Raw genomic sequence first — 22218 nt, 5'->3', positions numbered from 1 at the left:
AGTAGAAGAGGGAAAATGTGTCAGACTCGGCCTAATGAAGCGATACCCAAAGTTTGAAGAAAGTATCTATCATCAATTTTTTGCCGATGGACACTCTAACTATTAATTAATACTGATGAAAGTTAAAAGTGATCTAAAACTCTGAAAACTTCATACAAAATTTATCGTATCGTGTGCGCCTAGCTTCAGAATTATCATGACCTTGAATATGAAAAACGCCAGCAGCTCCCTCTTTCCTACAAATAATATCAGTTGAATTTTTCAATGTTTGAAACAAAATTTATCTTTTGCATTGCAAAATAATTTGCTAATTTCATTACTTAATGCACAAGTTTTATGAAGTTGCGGTTTAGAAGTAATACTGGATATAAAATCAAGCAATACATTTTATCCCTTTCGTTATTGATAAAACTTACGACATTGTTAGTTGGAAAAAAAAATAAATCTTAGTACAGTTTTAATTTAGTACAAGCAAAGAATATAGACGCTTAGCGTCTATATTCTTTGGTACAAGTACGACGTAATACAAGCATTTGGATCTAATTGTTACCCTTTTGTAATTAAAAATAAGGTAGGTTATATTAACATAAAAAAATGTAAAATTATTTTTTGTCACATTTATTTTAAATTACTTAAGGGTAGTGAACCCTATATTCTTTGGTGAACCTATCCCCCAAAATAGTAATTCTGCAATTAGATTATAGCTGGTTGTATTGTTTTACCTTTGGTAAATTTTTTAATTTGAAAGTACAAGATTATACAGTAAAGACTGAATAAGAATATAGACGCATATGCGTATGCATTGTATATTCTTTGGTATAATCTACCACTAATGCAATCATCTCCCTTTATCACACATATATAACATGATAAACTCAAGAAATTCTTGTGGGAAATTAAAAACTGAGTTTACTGCTGTTTTTTAAGTTTTGAAATATAGCTTTGTTCATGCTATAAGTATCTAGTTATATAATGGAAATAAGAGAAATAGACATTTTTTATGTGGAATGTAGGACTTGGACTTGTAAGATCCTGAAGGGAATTTATTTATTGTATATGTAGGATTGGACAGTTAAGGTTTGATTTTTATTTTTGAAAGTAATTCTAATTCTAAACCTATTTTTTAGATGTGTGATACTGATGATGAACCAGAAATTACTCTTGAAGATGTAAATAAAGTATTGTCACAAATAGAAAATAAATATTCTCCAGTAAAAAATATCAATGCAAGTAATGAGATAGAAGAAAGTTTAATTGTCTTATCCAAAGAATTAGATTCCATTGGTATACCAGCACTGAATTTATCACAAACTCCTGTGAATATTTTTAAAGAACTTATCTCTAGTACTAGAAGTTTAGTCCAAATACATAGAAAATCCCTGGGTAAGGCTTTATAAGTTTTATAGGTAAATAACAAGTAAAAAATATACTGATGACCAAAAAAATGCAACACCTGGAAGGAAAAATATTTTTTTATGGAAATATACATTATAATATTCTTATTATTTGATAACATTATAAACAAATTTGCAACAATATTTTCATCAAAAAATTAATGACTGGCGCCTCCTTGATTTTATATACACAAAGTTACTCTGTGGGGTATTGATTGAATAGTTGAAGTGGTCTATATTATATTGAGGAATACTCATCCAAATTCTTCTTATGACATGCCATAGGTATTCTAAGTTTGCTGGAGGATATGGGCAATCAATTTAGATTTTCCACCTACCATATCCAACATATGTTTGATTGGTGACAAATCAGCTGATCTTGATGGCCACTCCAAAGACTCTATACTAGATTCTTGTATGAACTCTATAGTTTCACAAGCAATATGAGGTCTTGTGTTATTCTGTTCAAAGATCACATTTGGAATGGTTTGTAGGTAGGGATGTAAAACCGGTTGCAGTACTTTACCAATATATTGTTGAGCTATAAGAGTGTTGTTAATAAGAACTAGAGTTGATCTGCTTCCCAAACGTATAGCACACTATACTATAATGCTTGGTTGTCTTGCTAGATGACATTCAACAGCCAAGTCTATATTTTGTCTCCCACCTCGTAAATGTCTTACCCTTATGTGCCTATAGCCACTCAAACAAAACCTATATGCATAACTGAAGCAGACAAAATTCAATTGGCCATTTCAGTTTTGCTGAGCTCTTCACCATTCTAAGGGTCAACCGTTATGCTATGGTGTCAAAGGTAACACCAAACACAGACAGTAAGCTCTCAGTCCCATTAGAAGTAATCTTTAATTAACCATTCTTCTTGAGACTACCCTTTCTGTAGCTGCAACTAAATCATCTCTTACTTGGTCTACACTGACCCATCTATTTCTGAGAGCAAGAAGTCTAAGATGGCACAAATCACTGCCTTGCAATATTCTAGGATGTCCAGACTCTCAATGATGCTGATATCATTAGACCTCCTCCTCCAAACTCTTAATATTTATTTATTTATTTATTTATTTATATTTATTATATTACATATTATTATATTATATTATTATATTATATTATATTATTATATTTATTTATTTAATACCGTTGATGGCTTAGCTTCAACTCTACATGAAATTTATTGTAAACTAAAACTGGCCTCTTTCATGACTACAATCATCATCAGTTACGATACAGCCCTTCATGAGCCGTGACCTGTCTCAAAATATTCGTCCATCCTTCCCTGTCGAGTGTATGTCTTCTCCATTCCCTTACTCTAGTCCCCTTAAATCTTCCTGAACATTGTTCAGATATCTGCATCACCAAAAAGTCTATAGAGTTCAAAATTATATCGCCTTCTCCACAGACCCTGTTTGTTAACTCTGCCATATATGGTCTCCAATACTTTTCTTTCAAAGATTCATAGTAACTCTTCATCTTGGGTCGTCATTACCCATGTTTCTGTTCCGTAAGTGAGCACTGAGTATATTATTGTTTTATAAAGTTTTCACTTTGTTGCTCTTGACATATTTCTCGCTCTTCGTTGAGGGTCTAGGCCCAAATAACAGCAGTTAGCCACGCCTATTCTTTTTCATATTTTTCTTTGGATGTGTTGTTTTTGCAGTCAACCAGTGACCCTAAGTAGCAGAACTCTTCCACTGTTTCTGTAGTTTTGTGTTGCACCTCTAAGTTATTTTGTTGCATGCTTGGTATAGCCGGCATAGATTTAGTTTTCTGGGAACTAATCATAAGTCTGATATTTTTTGTGATATTTTTAATATGTGTGAAATCTTCAACTGCGTCATTTCAGGTTCTTCCAATGATCACGATATCATCAGCATATGCCATTATTTGTATACTAGGGGTATATATCGTACCCATGAAGTTTATTCCAAAATCTTTCATAACTTTTTCTAATGCTAGGTTGAACAGTGCACGATAGCGCATCTCCCTGGCACAGTCCTCTTTTAGTTGTAAATGGTTCTGAAAGATCCCCTTGTACTCACACTTTACGTTCAACTTTCCTCATTATCATTTTAATTAATTCTACCAATCCTTTTGGTATTCCAAATTCGATCATAGCCGAATATAATTGGAGTCTGTCAACAGTATCATAAGCTGCCTTAAAATCTATGTAGATGTAATGGCAGTCTATATATTTGTCTGATAGTTGATGTGGTCAATGGTAGATCTGTTATTCAAAAAGCCTCTGTTGTATGATCCTATTATATTGTATTATATTGTCAGTATACTGTGCTAATCGTTCGTTAAGTATCAGGGACAAAAGTTTGTATGCCTTATTAAGAAGGAAAATCTCTCTAAAGTTAGGAACAATCAACCACATTTCTTTTTTGTGTATAGGGCATATAATTCCATTATTGCAATCTTCTGGTAAAATGCGTTCTTGCCATAGCTGTAAAGTTTGTGAAAGAAAGTTACAAATGTTTCACTGCCACATTTAAATATTTCTGCAGGTAGGTTATCTGCTCCGGGTGACTTGTTTCTGACTAGAAACTGAATTTTGAGTTTCCCCGTGTTCTAGTTCTATATCATCTCTACCTTCAGCTTTACTTTCTCCATTAAGTAGCATACTAAAGTGTTCCTGCCACCTATTCAGTACCTCTACTTTGTTGTTCAAAAGGATTCCATTATGACCCTTGACTTGGTTCACTTGTGGCTTTAAAACTTTTCTTTTTGCGTTAACGTGTTTGTAAAATTTTGTGTGTTCGTGTTCCCTATTGAATTTTTCTATTTTTTCAAACTCTTTATTGATTTGTTGCCTCTTTTTCTGTTTGTGCTTTTGTTTTTACTTCCTTCTCGTTACTCGATATTTTTCAAAATTGTTCCTAGTCCTTCTGTTCATAATTTTCAGATACGCGTCATTCTTCTCTTGGGTTACTTATTTGCATTCCTCATCAAACCGTTGTTTAGCTGCCAGTTGGGTGCCAATCTCACCCAACACTTCATCTGCAGTATTTTGCAGCGTGGTTTTTAGAAACTCCCAATTTGTGGTAAATTTGGTGGGATCTACTTTGTTTCTGAGATGTTCTGATAGTTTACAATCTAAGCATATTTGAAAATGTCTTATGACGTTAGTACACTTTAATTTATCAATGTTATATTTGTATTTTTTTTTTTGCTTAGTCTTATCGTTGCACTGTACATCTGTACGTCCCATGTCCGAAATAATCAACTTAATGTCGTTTTTTGCTCATTGTCTATATGTTTGTTCTACTTTCTCATAGAATCCTTTTTTTCTGTCTATGTTATCCTTAGTGGGAGCATGTACATTTATGAGACTATAGTTAAAGAATGTTCCATTATCCTTATTAGGTTACTATCTTTTTTGCTAACTCCAAAGCCGACACCAAAGATATGTTGCATTTGACGGCAACTATAGTATATTGTATTCAAATTCTTCTGAATAGTACAGGTCCCTTTTCATCGTATCTCCTCTATAGCTGTTATGTCCATATTATATTTGTTAAGAGTATCTAAAAGGCATCTCATCGCTCCTGCAGAGTACAATGTTCTCATGTTTCATGATCAAAATTAAATATACTTTTGTTATTTGCCATATCGTCTATATAAGGTCAGTGTATTTTCAGCTCTCAGTAGCAATGCTTTTTTTTTCAGAGTAGGGTCGTTAGCCCTACGCTCAACCCCTTAACAATCTAATGTTGTCAATATTGTACCAATATTTTAAAAGAACTTCTCTATGTATGCCTCAGTTTTGTTTAGATTAATTTTTATTCAAGTCACTACCAATATCATTTTTGTCTCAGTTCTTTTTTTTTATTTTGTGTATTTCCCTATTCCATGACATATTTTTCAAGAATTTGCTTAATTAGAAATACTCTACACCCCCACCCCCAGCTATATTACCACTTTTTTCTTCTGGTACATACTTGCAAAATTACTCTGTCAAAATTTCAAATGTCCTCTACTACTTATATAATAAGTTCTTCCAACGGTGAAGACTTCCAAAACACATATTGAAGACTTCCAATTAACACAGTCTTTGTATTTATCATCATGGAATATTTTGTTTATTCTTGATCGCCACTCTCTTGGTCTGTTTTTTTTTTCAAATGAATAAACGAAAAAGGAAAGTATTTTAAAAGTGAGGGATCCCATTGGTGAGAAAATACAAAATTTCTTTAAAAGTTAAAAAAACATTTCGAAAGTTTTTAAAAAACATCCAAAAGACACACTAAGTCACTTAACAAAAAAACACATTAATTTTGTTTATGTTATGGGTGCAAGCACCCAATCATATGGATGGAGTTGTGACAACAAGCCTCAAGGCTATTCTTCTTCTTGATGTGCCTATCCGTTACAAATGTTGGCGATCATCATGGCAATCTTTATCTTATCTGCAGCAGCGCAGAAAAGCTGCACAGATGTTGTATTAAACCAGATTCTGAGGTTCTTTAACCAAGAAGATGTCCGAAGAACTGTAACTTTCGAGATTTGATGGTGGTCAGTACCTCTCGGTTCTTATTCATTCTTCTGAGGACCTCCTCATTTGTGACTCGGTCAGTCCACGGGATCTTAAGCGTTCTCCGATGTAGCCACATCTCAAATGCTTCCAGTTTTCTGCACATATCTTCGTTCAAGGTCCACGATTCAACACCATAAAAAACGACAGAGAAGATGTAGCATCGCAGCATTCTTACTTTTATATCAAGAGAGAGGTTGTGACTCTTGAAGAAGGCCCCCATCCGATTGAAGGTGGATCTAGCTTTTCCGATGCGTGCTCTAATCTCCTGGTTGTTGGTCCATTCTTCATTTATAATGGTGCCGAGGTAGTTGTAGTGCGTCACTCTTTCTACAGGGGATTGGTTGACGTAGAGTTGATCTTCTGTTATTCTTTTCTTGCTAATTATCATAAGCTTTGTCTTCTTAACGTTTATATTGAGTCCATATTGTTGACTGTAATACATGATTTTGTTCATAAGAACTTGTAGGTCTTCGAAGTTGTCCGCAAATACTATGGTGTCATCTGCATATCTGATGTTGTTTAGCCGGTAACCATTTTGTAGAATACCTTTTTCAGTTTCGTGCAAAGCTTCGATAAATTTTCTTTCAGAGTACAGATTTAAGATTAGAGGAGACAAAATACAGCCTTGCCTCACTCCACGCATGATTTTCACATAGTCAGTGTGTTCACCTTCAACTCTGAGATTTGCTGTCTGATTGCAGTAGAGATTTCTAATTATTTTCAGATCTTGGTTGTTAATTCCTGTTTCTTTTAGTATTTGCATCATCTTGGTGTGCTGTACTCGATCAAACGCTTTCTCGTAATCAACCAGACATGCGTATACGTCGCAGCTGACGTCTCTGCATCTCTGGAATAAGACTTGTACTGAGAACAAAGCCTCTCTAGTACCAACAGCATTTGTGAACCCGAACTGGTTGGGGGGAATTTGACTTTTACATAGTTTGTAGATTCTCCTATGAATTATCTTTAGGAACAATTTTAGGAGATGACTCATGAGGCTTATAGTACAGTAATCTTCACATTTTTTGGCTCCCGGTTTTTTTTGGAAGTGCAATAAACTCAGATTTTAGCCATTCTGTTGGTATTTCTCCAGAGTTGTATATGTTGTTGAATATCTTTGCGATTATTGCTATTGATTCGTTGTCCATTAGTTTGAGTAGTTCTGCTTGTATATTATCAGGGCCTGCCGCTTTGCCATCCTTTAACTGTGTTATTGCGGAGTAAACTTCCTGCTGTAATATTCTTGGTCCATCATTTACCTCTTCTTCTAGCTCAAATGTGTTATCTCTTTGGTCTTCAAATAGTTTTTCTAGATATTCTTTCCACGTTTTTATTTTCACTCTGTTTGTCCAAGATGATGTTTCCGTCAGAATTAGTTATATTTCCTTTCTGCCTTCGTCTTAGTCCCCCTGTGAGTTCTTTAACTTTCCTATGTACATTGTGACTAGTACTTTGACTGCAGAGTCTCAATTTCTTCGCATCAAGGCTATTAGAAGGATAATTTTTCGACTGTTCTAACAACCATTCAAATTTGGTCATTTTGTGTCATGTGGAACAATTTCACCCAATCATGTCAACATTAGACTGACAATTTTCAATCCCTATGACAACACGATCGAGTTTGACAACTTCATCCAAATAAAGTTCAAAATGTCACGTTTCGGCAATGAGAATGTTCAAAGTATAAATGCGCTAATCAAATAATTGTACTTTCACTAACTGTACTTTTAATAAATAAATGTTTCGTTATGTTGAGTTATGATTTTTTTTTCGAAAAATTATCCGCCGAATATCCCTCGGACATTGATGAATGCCTCATAATTTCATGACAAATTTCTCAAGCTCGTTGCTTGGTAACAGCACTCAGCCTTCGGCTTCGTGCTGTTACCAAGGAACGAGCTTTCGATTGTCATGAAATTATCTCGTCTGTTATCAATGTCCTAGGGATATTACTACTGATAATAAACTCGCTGCCTGCTTTCTGTAATGATAATAAATAAGAATAATTAAGCAGTTAACATAAATAAACATTATTCCTTCTTCAATAATACAGCTATTGAACTACATCCATAATTCACAAACTTTAAAACAAATTATTCTTGGTTCTTGTAAAACTTTTATATGTCTCCAGAAATATCTGGTATCATTGACGTGAAGGTCTGCTGGCAGTTCCATGTCAAACGCTGCAAAATAAATAAGCTATCAACATAATTCCCACGCTTGCCTAGATCCTTTTCTTGTAGTATTTTTATGTTTTCGCTTTTGTTTTCAAGACACTATGCTTGGTTTTCTTTTTTTTAACTCTCTTTGGTGTCTCATTATTTGTAGTATTTTTGTCTTCTCTTATAATTTTCACGACCAGAGCAAATATTTTTGTTAAATTTTTATTTGACCACTGACACCAACTATTAAAAGTGAAATGTCAATAGTTGTGAGTGTTTACTTAACTATAACTTAGGTTCTTGTTTAATCTAAAGTAAATTTACACTTTCAGCACAAATGAAAGACACCAATATCGCCAGCCAAAGAAATAATAGTAAAAACAATCACTTATATAAAGTTATAGAATGCTGCCAGTCTAAAATAAACGCTTATGAAAATAAAAATGCAGGATTAAGCAACCGCATTGATGTTTTGGAAGAAAAAATATTAGAATATAAAAAGAGAGAAATAGATGCAAAAAATGAAATGGACAAAATTAAAAGGTATCAAATGGAACAAAATAACGACTTCGTAAGACAATTTAAAAAACTTTCAGAAGAAAATAAAAAATTAATAGGATCTAATACAGAAGTAAACCCACACTCAAAAGATGAAGTAATGTTACGATTTATTGGAAAGTACAAAAGAAATGAGGAAATTTATAAAACCACAATTAATCAGTTAGAAGCAAACAATAGGCAACTCGTGAGGGAAATTATTGATTTGAAATGCAAAGAAAATTGAACTTCCATTGAAACTTTTATTTATATTTTGTTTTACATTTTAAATATTGCCATATTGACAAAAGTTTTTCTGTTAGTAACTCTATTTTTAATAAATAATAATTTAGAAATCTCATAGTATTACTCATTTCTAATCATGTAAGTACATATCTGCTTATAATAGATTACTTTATAACGAAAAATAGATATACCTATATAAGAGATTAATTTTGTCTGTGTTTGATTACGAAAACATGCAAAGATTTCTCTTTTTAGAGTCCCACCGGCAGGCGGGATAATCACATTAGATTTCGAACTGTGTTTTTGCTTTAAGACACATGAACGCCCTGAATTCATCGACTGGATAATTTTGAGTACAGTGTAAAGACATTTCACGTTAGATTTTTATGATTGAATTAGAAATATGCGTATAGACTTCACTTTACGATTAAATTTTCATTTATTTCGTTAATTATGAAGTTAGATATAATTATAAGGTTCAGTTTTGTATTAAGTGTATGATTTAGAACCAAAAAGCTTTTTCGTTTGAAAAATTGTGTTCCATACCCACCATTATCAATTTTTACAAAGTTAAATACCTAGTAATTGTTTACTTTTTTTGAAGAATTACCTATTTTTATTTGATCGCTAGACCACAATTTATTTAGTTTAATTGTTGTCTATATATACCCATTTTTAACAGCAATGAATAAATACAGTTTTTTTTTAAGTTTATTGTTTTTTATGGGTTTATCTTATTGACTTATTGATTATATTTTGTTTTATATAGGTAAGTATATTCATAGTTAGGTTCAAGTAATTATTTGATACATTTTAACGAATTTGAGTCCTTTATTAATCTATGGTTAAGATTTATTGGTGCCCTTTTTATCTTTCCAGTTTTATAGTATCCAGTATTTCTTGGTTTTTTTGGTCAAACTGATATTTTCTATTAGTCATAGTCATACCCACCCCTTACTGAAGCTCCCGATAATTATCAACGAGACCTTCGTAATTGTTCTTGCGTTACGACCGGCTTATTATCACCTGAAATCACATTTTTGAGCGTTTCGATATATGAAATAGATTCTTTCTTTACACGAAATGTCGAGATTGCCCCTTACGTCCAGATAGTAACCTCCGAAACACACACTGGGTGTGAGAAACCCCAATACTTTTTTAACAGTGCGTCAAATTCTTAGACTCTAAGCATCGGTTTTGGAGCTCTGCGCAATAAGCCTGCCGTTACAATGGGCGGGGCTTAGAAAACCTTTCCAAACATTTCTATTTTGTGTGTATTTGTCCCGTAAGAAGTTGGAAATATTGTTTTTTTTTTTTAATTGTTTGAAGGGTAAAATCGGATTTTTGGTTATGAACATTCATTTTGTGCGATTGGTATTATTTTTTGTTCGTGAATTTGTGAGGTAAGAATAACAAATTATTAAGATATTACTCTTAATATGTATGTTTCAAGGTTATCTTATTGTTTGATTAAAACTTTAATTATTATTTTACTGTATTTCAAGGTATTTTGTTAGGGGATAAAATCAATAGCACTTAAAAAAGAATAAAACATTCATTTAAATATTTTTAAGTTCGTAAATCAATTCAATGATTTATTGATTAATTTTGAAATAACCCGGATAAAAACAACAACAAAATACCTTGAAATACAGTAAAAAATAATTACAAGTTTTAATCAAACAATGGCATAACCTTAAAACATGAACATTGATAGTAAATATCTAAATACTTTAATATTCTTACCTCACAAATTCACGAATAACAAATAATGCCAATCGCTCAGAATAAATGAGTAACTAAAAGTCCTTATTTATTCTTCAAACAATTAAAAAAATCAATATTTAGCTCCACTGACCCGGAGTTTGTAAAAAGTTGTGTCATTTTGATTAGTTTAGTGATTATATTGGCAATGTAACTATACCTGCGCGACTCAATATTACTAAGGTAAGTGAAAAACATTTTATTGTATCATATTATTTTATTTTACCATGCTTATATTTAAAGCTGTTTGTAAGCTTTATGGTTTGAGACTACATTTAACAATATTTTATATAATTATCTTATTCAGTGGTAAAATTACATTAATAGTATTAGTTACCTAAATGTTAACATGGTTTTAGTAAACCCCTGTAATTAACAATATGCATGTTTGTTAAAATAGGTTTTTTTGTTCTTGCAGAATATTAGAATGTCTGCTCGAAGCTGCATTAAGTAGTCTGGGGACGAAATCAAATAATGAAAAGGATATTATGCAGCCCTATACAGATATGGGAAATCATGAGCTAATAAATAGTAAAGACTTCATTGAAGAACATAGGTGTAGTTCTGTACCTAAAGAGATTGGCCAGGAAATTATCGCTGACCAAATTTTATCATGGTTGATGTTACCATCTGAAAATACGATGTTACCAAATAATACCTCAATTTCTGAAGGTGGTTTTGCACAAAATCATACTTTATTAAGACCTGATACTGCTTCATCAGAAAACAATACCCTTAACCAAGGCGAATGGCAGGAATGGGTCGCTAGTACCACTCATGGAATTCTATTCCCAGTTTCTAATACTGAAATGAGGTTAACAAGAGACCAGGGGTTCGAAAAGGAATTTGTTTCTACAAAACAAATGGAGGTTGCAGAAAACGAAGTAGTGGAAATGTTGGTTGAAGAAAATGAAGGAATTGAAATGGAGGTTGCAGAAAATGAAGTAATGGAAATGAACATATAAAAGAATTAGAAATAGTGGAACATGAAGATGAGAAATCGGAAGAAAAAGAAATGTGCAAGCAGCAAATAATGTGGAGCTAGAAGTTGCAAACGATATGTCTGTTTTCACTCGGGAGATTGAAATAGAGAATGGAGGTGAGGAAATTGGTTTAGAAAAACAAGTCATAGAAGATAAATTGTCGCAAGAAGAAGGGGCAGAAATTGGTGACCGTAAATATGTCACCAGCTCTGACAGTGATGGTTCCCTAAGTTTTTTTGATAAATCCATTTCACGCATCAGTAAGAAACGACTTAAAGCCAAAAAGAGACGAGTTTCTGGTTTATCTTACACTGGCTACAAAAAGGTAGAAAATGGCAAAATAGTGCAAGATTGCAAAAAAAATTCCAGATCGGTTAAGCAGCGTTGTGGCCACACTACCACTAGAAAAAAATCAAATAGATCATTTCTTTGTAACCTAATATCTGAAAATAAAAGGAAGTCAGCTTTTAAGACATTCTGGAATTTCAGTACTTGGTCCGAAAAGAAAGCGTTTGTGAAAGGTTTAGTAAGTACCAGACATATCCGCAGAAGACGAAAAAAGACAGAAAATAATGCGAAAGAGCTAAAGAAAAATGTAAGTCATGACATATTTTTGCCAAGATCTAATGGGGAAAAAGTGAAGGTTTGTAGGCTGTTCTTCATCAATACATTAAATTTAGGGGAAGACACATTCAGAAGATGGGTGCGAAGAAGCGAAGTTGACACTGCAGCTAGTGAGGATTCGGAAGGAAGTATTGGCGATAAAGGTGTTTTATCTCCTCAGAAAAAGAAAAAGCCCAGATTAGAAGGAAGAAAGGAGAAATACTCATAAAGAAATGACTGAAAATGTTTCAAGGTGGCTCGAATTAATTCCTAAGGCTCCAAGTCATTACTGCAGAAGCTCTAGTAGTTGTACATACGTTGAATCGACCTTTAGGTCTTTATCACACATGCACAGTGTGTATGAAGAGTGGTGCAAACAAAATACAATTAAAAGCGTTTCAAGAACGTTTTTCTTGGATGTACTAAGAAATAAAAATATTAAAATACATAAGCCTCGCAAAGACTAGTGGATGTATGTTGCGGGTATGAAGTAAAAACAGTTGCTCTAGATGTATATCAGAACCATATCGTGATGAAAAATGAAGCAAGAGAGGCGAAAAATGCAGCTAAATCTGAAACTGATGATTCGCACTTAGTCTTGACTAAAGATCTCCAAAGTGTTTTGCTCTGCCCCAAGACTGAAGCTTCAAGAATGTTTTATAAGCAAAAACTTCAGGTTCACAATTTTACAATTTTTGTATTGAATAACAAAGATGTTTCATTATATGTGTGGCATGAATCAAATGGCGGCGTATCTTCTAACGAGTTTACATCATGTATTGTGGATTTTCTTTCATTAAAATTAGATATATACAAAAAATTTACAATTATATCCCTTGCATGTAATTATCAAAATCGCAGTAAGGTACTAGCTAGTGCTTTAAGCGATTTGGCAATTCAGAAAAATATTTTAATCCAACAGCTGTTCCTTGAGAAAGGCCATACAATGATGGAATGCTACAGCGTTCATGCTGCACTTGACAAATATTTTGTACCTCCCACAAATTCTCCTAGTGACTACATAGCTCAAATGAGAAATGCGCGGCCAAAACAACCTTATAATATTAAAGTTTTGGACCACAGCTTTTTTTTTTTATTTTGAGAAATTGCCAAGTAATATTCAGTCACTGCGACCCGGAAAGAAGGCGGGAGATCCAACCGTGACAGACCTAAGAGCTCTAGAATATCGTCCTGACGGAGAGATTTTATTCAAACTACGGCATTCCAACCCATATAAGCAACTACCACAACGAAGACTAAAACTTAACGTTATTCAAAGACCAACCCAGCTATATTTACGTCCTATTCCAATAACCGAATCGAAATGGAAATGCCTACAAGACCTTAAACTCGTGTTAGAAAGAGATCATCATAGTTTTTACGATAACCTACCTTACCAGCTGGATAAGAAAACAAGAAAATAAACATTAAACTTAGTTAAACCTCCTATGTGTCATTTTCTAGTATATTAAAAACTCGTATGTGTATGTTTTACTTTAAATATTAAAGTTTTGTTTCAAAATTACATTTGCTTGTTTTGTTATTGTGTTACGTAGTTAAGAAAAGCAAAAAAATAAAATTATAACACTATTATTTTTACAAAAACGTGTTTTCTTTGTCTCCTGAAAATTTTAGGTTTCAACACATAGGAGATATTACCAAGGCAGCGACGATTTCCAACTTCTTATGGGTCAAATACACACGAATTACAAATATTTGGAAAGGTTTTTAAAATCGCCGCCATTGTGACGTCAGAGCTTAGGTAGTCCATTCAACTCACGTCTGCCACCTAAACCTAAAGTAATAGGATGCGACCAGTGTATAAGGGTGGCCACCGTATTAGTCAGTTATAGGGTTTCATATACCTCAATATGTGTTGCGCGTAACGTTTTTTTGAATAGATATTTTGTATTATTGGTGTGATTGATCGTAAAAAGTAAGTGGATTTAGTTTTTATTATTTAACAAAAATAATACATCTTTCTGACGTAGGTAAAAATGTCTGATTGGCAGCGAAAAAGGCCTTTGACTGAATTAGAATTGCACAATGAAATTCATAAGTTACTCTTAGAATCAGACGATTGTACCGAATTGTCTGAAAATCAACAAATCTTCTGACTCTGATGTCGACTTTCTGGCGGATGCAAGAACCACCTGATACTGTACAAGAGCTGTCTGGTACAGATAATAGGGAAGAATCAGAAAGCGCTGCGGAAATGTATGAGCCAGGCCCATCTAAGATCAAGAAATTCAATAATAAAAGTGGATACAGATGGAGTACTAAAATTCCAGATAAACGGGGAACACGGCAAAACAAGAATATTGTGTGTAATCTTCCTGATCCAAAAGGTGTAGCCAGAAAAGTGAAAATTCCTTTGGAAGCATGGTCATTACTATTTTTTGAAGATATTATGAACAAAATAGTGCTTCGCACAAATGAATAAATTCATAGAAAAGGAACGCGATAGATACTCGACAAACCTTCAATACTCTTACTAATATTGCAGAGTAAAGGTATTGATAGGACGTTATGTTTTTGTGGTACTCAGCAGTCTGCACAATTGAACTTACAGGAACTTTGATCTTCTAAATACGCAAATTCGTTGTATAGAGCTACAATGCCCTTGAATAGATTTAATTTTCTTACTTCATGTCTCCGATTTGACGATAAGGTTTAGGTTACCTTAGCTCCTTAGATGAGTTTGCTCCTATCAGACAAATATGAGATATCTTTGTGATAGATTGTAAAAAATTCTACACTCAGCATGAATACTGCGCTATCAACGAACATTTAATGAGTTATCGCGGCAACTGTCCGTTCAGAATTTATATGTCATCGAAACCAGGTAAGTATTGTATAATGAATGATGCTAGGACGTGGTATTATGCGATTCCTTATGTTGGAAAAGTCACTACGGAACATAATGAACCAGTTCCCTTTCATTATGTCAAAAAATTATCGGAATCAATTCATTGAACAGGCAGGAATATCACCGTTGTCAATTGGTTCTCATTAGTACACTTTTTTTGAAAAAATGTTAACTGAGGTGAAACTAACCATGATAGGAACCCTAAAAAAACAAACGGGAGATTTGCGAAAGGAAGTACCGACACTTTCGATAAGATATGTCATACTTATACAAGATGTACTAGAAGGTGGCCAATACGATTTTTTTATGGGATGCTAGATAAGAACTTCTCTGAAGAGAATTTCTCAACAGACTTGCATTTGATTTGATAGAGCCTCATTTGAAATCCAGGTCAGATATTACTACTTTGAGGAAGAATTGAAAAATCTTAGAGGTTTTCTAGATATAGCAGAACAACCTCGCGAAGTACAATTTATGCAAAAAAGTTCACGGTAATTTTACCCTAGATCTAGAGATCAGAAAACAAAATAAACGTGTTCAAAATGTTATATTCCCATCTGCAACGAACATAGAGGATTAATTCGTATGGAGTGTAGGTACTGAACAAGTTTGTGTATATTTTCTTATCGTTTTTATTATTTATGTCCCTGATATAAAACTAATAAGTTGTTTTAAGTTTATTTTAACCCAAGACTTTCATTCGTATTAACATATGTTGAGTTTACTGAAGCAAGTTTTTAGTATGAAATGGGATTTTTTCGGTAAAATATTAATTTTTCTTGTACAACAATATTATTTGTTTGTTTAGAACTTGATTTTGAATAAAATTAACCCATAAAATAGTTTAAAGTTGTTTCATTTTCGATATTTGTTAAAAATTAGAAACATAACGGGTGGGGTATGACACTTCAGTGTGTGTTTGGTGTACAAGAAATTTATATAATATATATTATATGTGTGTATATGTGTACGGAAGGTTAATAATATTAAATAGGTATGGAATGCCCTCAAACAAAATGTAGGCTCTAACCATGTCCTTTTAAATTTCAAACTATTACAGAATCGTGCTTTGAATTTTTCCCTATTGCACTCGAAATTGTGCGTTGAATTATTTTGTTCTACAGCTGATCAATGTCCCATTATTACTGAAGCGTCCTGTATAAAAATACGCTATTCAAACGGCATCGTTTATGGTCATTTCAGATTTAATATTTGGGAGAGGATATGGAAAAAAATACAACTTTGACAACACCAGAATAAGAAGATGAAACTGATTAATAGCATTTTAAAACTTTTAATAAAAAAAAGTTTATTGACTAGTCCTCCTTGAAGTAATAAAAAGCTTTTTGATAATTGATAATAATGTTGGCAACATAAAATATTCTTCAACTGTTTTGGGGTCAAAATTAATATACTCAAAGATTATTTTGTGCATCGTCGGATCAAAATACTATCAAACACTTTCAATCGTTTATTTTAAACCAAAATAATATAAAACTTCATATATACATAACAATTAAAATATGACATTGTATAAGTTTACTTAAATATCACCAACAATAGAAAATAAAATAATCTTACAACCTTTATATATCAATATGGATATTGGCTGAGACCACCTACAATTAAAAATCCCCTAAAATTGAACCAGCTTGATTATATTTAAGACATTACCATTTAATTATGAAGAATTTAGATACCAGAATAATTTTTAACGTCCATTTGAGTTGGTTTAGCTATAACCACAACATTTAAGAAACATTGACAAAATACTTACTACGTAGTGTTACATTAAAGGCCATAATATTGTTATACCACTAGATATTTAAATTAGATAATGGCTTTACTGGGTTTTATAGTGATTATTGGATCTTATATTCAAGATTTAATTTGTGGAAAGTTTTCATACCTATGTGAAAAATCATAAATTAGATGCTGTAAATATTTTTCTTTTTGTGATATGTCCGTTATTATGAAATATCTTATTAGAAATAACCAATAAATTATTTATTTGACGTTTAAGATTCCATACTGTAAGCGTTTTGAAAGTAGAATGCTTTAATGAAAGAAACTATCTTATTTTGTTACGTTTTGAAACAAAACGATATACAACATAACAAAACTGCGTCTGATCTGGAAACAGAAACGTAAAACAAGAGTTTATTTTTTAACTAAAATTACCAAAGATGTTTGATACACTAAATTCGGTGATGACCATTTTTTCTGTATGTCTAAACGCTTAATATTAATTTCCATTGACTACCATATACAAGGTGTGGCGTGTAGATGCAACCAACTAATAATATTAAAGAATTGTATTAATATTAATAGTATGTAGAATTCTATTTTGTTATCATTCCCGTGTCTGTAGACAAATTGATCTCAATGTGAGCTCAAATTGTATAAAATATATTTATGTTGAAAAATTATATTACTATAATATATAACACAATTGCTGTTAACTTTCAGAGAAACCAATGAAACATAAAATGTTTCAGATTTGGAATGTTTTCCAAATGGCTCGGTAGTTGAAAATAATTATTATCCTGGTCGCCCTTTTTCTTTCGCCTGTTTTTGATTCTAACAATTATTTACTATTACTCATTACAATATTTGTATTTGTTCGCCCGCTCAAACTGGAAGTGTTGACACCAAAACATAATAGCATATGCCGTTTATTCACTTCCAATGTAAACATGTACCTTTAAAAGGAACAAAATATCAAACTGTTGTAGTTCAAAGTTTACGCCATTAGGTAGTCAATTTTTTTATTCGATACAGTTTAATTATAAGTAGCACCGGATAGCAGATGCAAAACATACATGAATCAGCACTCCACAACCTTTCCAATGGAAAAATCTTGTCGACTCTAAACATTACACTGTGTGCTATCTAGCGTAAAATGCGATCATCGTATTTGGTCATTTGAGCAGGATTTTGCAGAATATCCAGAGAAGCAGAAACTCTTCATAAAAAGTCCTTCGAAAATAAAAACAACTAGACATTTACAAGTAATTCATCGCACTTAAGTTTCTCAGTGCTTACATACTCTGTCAAACAAGACAAATATTCTTCAAGAAACAAAAATACCAAAGCAAAATATCTTTTAAATTGAATCTGAAGATATATCACTTGACGTTTAATGAACATCATGCTGAAAATAATTTCTCTAAAATTAATGCATAAAGTATTACATACCAGTTTTGGTTATATATTACAAAATAGTTACAGTAAAGGTATAATTGCTTATGATCACGAGATGGATAATTCAATTATGTACTTGTCACTAATATACGAAAAGAAAAAGTGTTTTACAACATGAATCACGTTATTTTATAGATAGCTATAAAATGAAATGTATTTTTTTGTTGTTTCCTTGGATGAAATATTGGATTATTTATTTTTTGTCTATTGGTAGCAGGCCTTTTGTCAATGTTAAGTTCTTATAAATCGCTATCCTCGACAGTCTACTTTGAAAAAACAATTTGATATTAAAATACTAGTTTTTTTTTCTACAGTATCAGGTATCTAAACTTCACATTTGTTCAAATTTTCCTAAAGATTCCTTCGATACAAATATCGATTCATGATAAATGTGGCTATAAAAGGCCATGCTATGACAAAAACTAAGAAATTATTCGGGACTCCTGGAAATAATCTCTTTTGTCGTTTCGCTACCAACCTATTTGCATTTTCCAACGAATTAACTTTCTTCGATATATTTTCGATATCCGCTCGCAGGCTTTGTACAGCCAAAGATATTTCCTGTGACACATCTACATTTGTAGTGGATTTAATTTTTGATCTTGACATATGTTGATTTTGTGCTGTTTGTATGTATCCGTTTGGAATAACGTCGTGTGATATGTTCATTCTTTGGGGATCGGGATTCTAAAAATAATAACTTATTTAACATAAATGTCTTAAAATTAATAAAGTTAGATATAACAAATAAAAAATGGTCCAAAATCGAAACAAAAACTATTGTTCAGTTAAACTGAGTCGCGCTGGTGACTTTCTATGCTGCAAGAACATTTATGTTATGGTTTTATACACGCGCCTCATGACTCAAATCTTGAGACAATTTTGTTACGTGTCACACTTAACACAAGAGGGTAGACTATAGATGTTTTTGGCTGATGAAAATATAAGGACTTAATTTTTTTACTGGGCCGTGTTGTGATAAAGTACCTACGTACCCGTTTGTATGTTCCGCACTTTTGTATACCGAATAGTGTAATCTATGATTCGCCTTGTAAACAAGAACATATTACTTATTCGGCATAGTTTCGAGTTTAAATCTATATCAATCAGAGATGAAGTTCGCACACGGACAGTTCTCCACCGAAGCGTAAGAGAGGCATAATCGTTAAGCTTGAGAAATAGGAGCGACCCTGGTTGTGAAAATCAGTTGTACTATTTACAGGTGGGAATCTTGGGCCAGAGTGTCAAAGTCCAATTCTGACGTCACTGAAGCCAATGTCTGTAAGCGTTGGATCTGGATTACCGGCTGAGCTTAGTTAAAACATGAACCTTAGCCAAGATCGGAACCATTTGTCAACGGGCAGCTGACATATAACAGGTGTGCAGGTAAAAATATTAATATAAAGGGTGTAGTCAGAAAATTATTTTCATTTGTGACATTTTGGGATTTAAGAAGTAGGATAAATTATGTAACTTTATTTTGTTATAAATAATTAAATTGATTTATAACAAACTAAAGCATCTTTGGGATTTGGTAATACGTTATTTAAGTGTCTCTATTTCAGTTAAATTAAATTAAAAAAAAAAGAAAACAATTGCTCCATTGGAAGTCAAAAAAATACTTTGTTTTACTTATACCGATTTTGAACTTTAAAATTCAATTTTCTTCATCCTAGTTTTTTTGGTATTTTTCACAAGCAATACCGATGGTTTTTATTATTATATGTTATAAAAACATCTGGATGATATCAAAAATTTTATCGAAAAAGAGAAAGAAAAAACTAATGATTTAAAGATTACTATTCTATTGTTTATAACTTCGTCGCAAATGCAGGTCAAATTTGACTGGCTGTATCTCAGAAACCACTGCTCGTAATTTAACTTTTTTAAAGGAAGCGTATTGTCGAGTCTTTTTCAACACCGTTTTCTGAATTTCATTTAAACTAATAGTTACCGAGATATTCTATTTGTTTATAACCAAAAAAAAAATTCATAATCTTAAAACATTCCTGAGGCTGCGGCCGCCCAAATAATCCAATTACAATTCTATAAAGTTCTTTAGATAGGTGGAGTGCTTTCATATATGTAAAACAATGGGCAAACTTCTACATGTTCTAGTTTTTGTTGTGCATTTCATTACGACTTTGCCCTAAAATGAATCGTTTTAAAGCTACCTATAAAGCTATAAGCAAGGAAAATAAAAAAATTATGTTTTTAGTCATTTTTGTATATTATAATTGTTTTATTAATATTATTTGGGAAAGAGGATAAGTCAATTATTATGAACTTATCGGACAACTTCTTCTGCAAAAAACAGAATGGACAGATCTTACATCCAAATGTAGTAGTTTTTTAACAAATCCGCCCTTATCTATTATATTGTTTGTAAATTGCATCCGTATTACTATCATTGTCCTATTCCTATTCCGGTTTTTTAACAAATCTGCCCTGATCTATTATATTGTTTGTAAATTGCATCCGTATTACTATCATTGTCCTATTCCGATTTTTGTTGATGTTTACGTAACTGTTATTTTTCTTTTATTGTCGATAATTTTACTGTTGAATACTTGGAAATATTTAAAACTTCAAGATACTAAAAATAATATAATTAATATTACCTTTTCCTGAAGCTATATCTAAGTTTTTCAATTGATTATGGACCCGGTATAAATTATATCGTAACATATATATAAAACAATACACAATGATCAACTTACAAATACCTCTATCGTATCAATATATTCATCATCACTGTGATCTGAGTCATCTGGAGTACTGGGAGCAACAGAAGGAGTTGATCCTGCACTGGGACTTTTAGAACCAAACCTAATTGGAGAACCTTCTCTTGATGCTGTGAAAATAAAAATAAAACTTATTTAGTACTAGTGTAAGTACTTTTAATGAAATAGACACATATAAAAGGTATAACATTGTGCCGATATAGTCTTTTATGAGAAGGTAACGGTACTTTAGATTTTGTATTTTTATAGACCTAATTATTCGACATCTTTCAGATTTTTTATTTCTTAAAAGAAGTACTGAAACATGCAGATTACTTGATGGCTGCTTTGTTAGAAATTTGAGAGCAATCGTAATTTTTTTGGGAACAAAGGACATTTAGACCCCTTTTTTTATAGAGCTAAGAATAAAGTAATAAAATTTGTTAAACTTCTGTCAAATAGCTTTAATTCGAAGAGAACCTTTCCCTCAATATGGTACAGTTATTTGCCTTTTAGCTTTCCTTTTAAAAAAATACCGTTATGTTTATGTGTTTACGCCAAAAATGAAAAGTCGGTTTTTGTAGAACAAATATTCTTTAAGTGGGGATGAGTCTGTTCTCATAATTTGTTCAATTTGAAAAGAGAGGATCACTTTTCGTTGGGTAATTTAAGAGATTAGACGGACTTTTGAGTAAATCAAATATACATTATAAATTAACTTCAGTGTTTGATACTAATGTGAGTACAGTTTAAATTCAGTGCGATTTAAGAGGCAACATCATCTAGAGTTACTGTAAGTGATCTTACTATTAATATTAGCTCCAATTATCTCCAAAGTTGAGTAATCTACGGGCTATTTTCGACAACATTTTCCTGATCGGTGGTTAAAGCTAACTACCGATGGGTAACTACCGAGCAGTGTAATTTGAAGGATAAATACTTGTTATTTACATACTATTCAGTACATTTACATATTAGTCAAATTCAGTGACGTATACATTAGAAAATGGACGGTCTCCATTTGTTCAGAAGTTTTAAATGGGATCATACTTTTTTATATACTGTTGGAAAGAACTAGAAAGGGACTAGATGTTCCCATTGGATTTCATCAACAATTATTAAGAAGTACATGAGTTTAAATATCAATTATTTAACTAATGTTAATAATCGGTGACTGA

The 22218-nt window shown here is 32.3% G+C and overlaps 2 protein-coding genes across 4 annotated transcripts in view; one reads left to right on the top strand and one right to left on the bottom strand.

Moving 5' to 3' along the window:
* Window positions 1-224: 224 nt before the first annotated feature.
* On the top strand, window positions 225-9006 carry LOC140442721 (uncharacterized). 2 transcript variants are annotated; one of them, XM_072533704.1, is made up of 4 exons: window positions 225-472; window positions 515-571; window positions 1128-1383; window positions 8444-9006. In XM_072533704.1, the coding sequence occupies exons 3-4, from the start codon at window positions 1128-1130 to the stop codon at window positions 8893-8895; spliced, it is 708 nt and encodes a 235-aa protein (XP_072389805.1). In that variant the 5' UTR covers window positions 225-472; window positions 515-571; the 3' UTR covers window positions 8896-9006. The 2 variants fall into 2 exon arrangements, with proteins under 2 accessions (XP_072389805.1, XP_072389806.1); XM_072533705.1 differs by having other exon boundaries at window positions 225-571.
* A 7348-nt stretch (window positions 9007-16354) lies between these two features.
* LOC140443549 (uncharacterized) overlaps window positions 16355-22218 on the bottom strand; it is a 68126-nt gene continuing 62262 nt past the window's right edge. The window contains exons 5-6 of one of the 2 annotated variants that reach the window (XM_072534866.1): window positions 21038-21171; window positions 16355-19004 (exon numbers count right to left, since the gene is read on the bottom strand). In XM_072534866.1, the coding sequence (XP_072390967.1) occupies window positions 18669-19004; window positions 21038-21171 (470 nt within the window). In that variant the 3' untranslated portion in view covers window positions 16355-18668. The remainder of the gene's footprint in view (window positions 19005-21037; window positions 21172-22218) is intronic. The other variant, XM_072534867.1, reaches the window with a different exon arrangement.

This window comes from Diabrotica undecimpunctata, chromosome 6 (assembly GCF_040954645.1).
Source record: "Diabrotica undecimpunctata isolate CICGRU chromosome 6, icDiaUnde3, whole genome shotgun sequence".
Taxonomy (NCBI): domain Eukaryota; kingdom Metazoa; phylum Arthropoda; class Insecta; order Coleoptera; family Chrysomelidae; genus Diabrotica; species Diabrotica undecimpunctata.
Note: the sequence above shows the minus strand (reverse complement) of the source record. Positions and strands in the feature narration are given on the sequence as shown.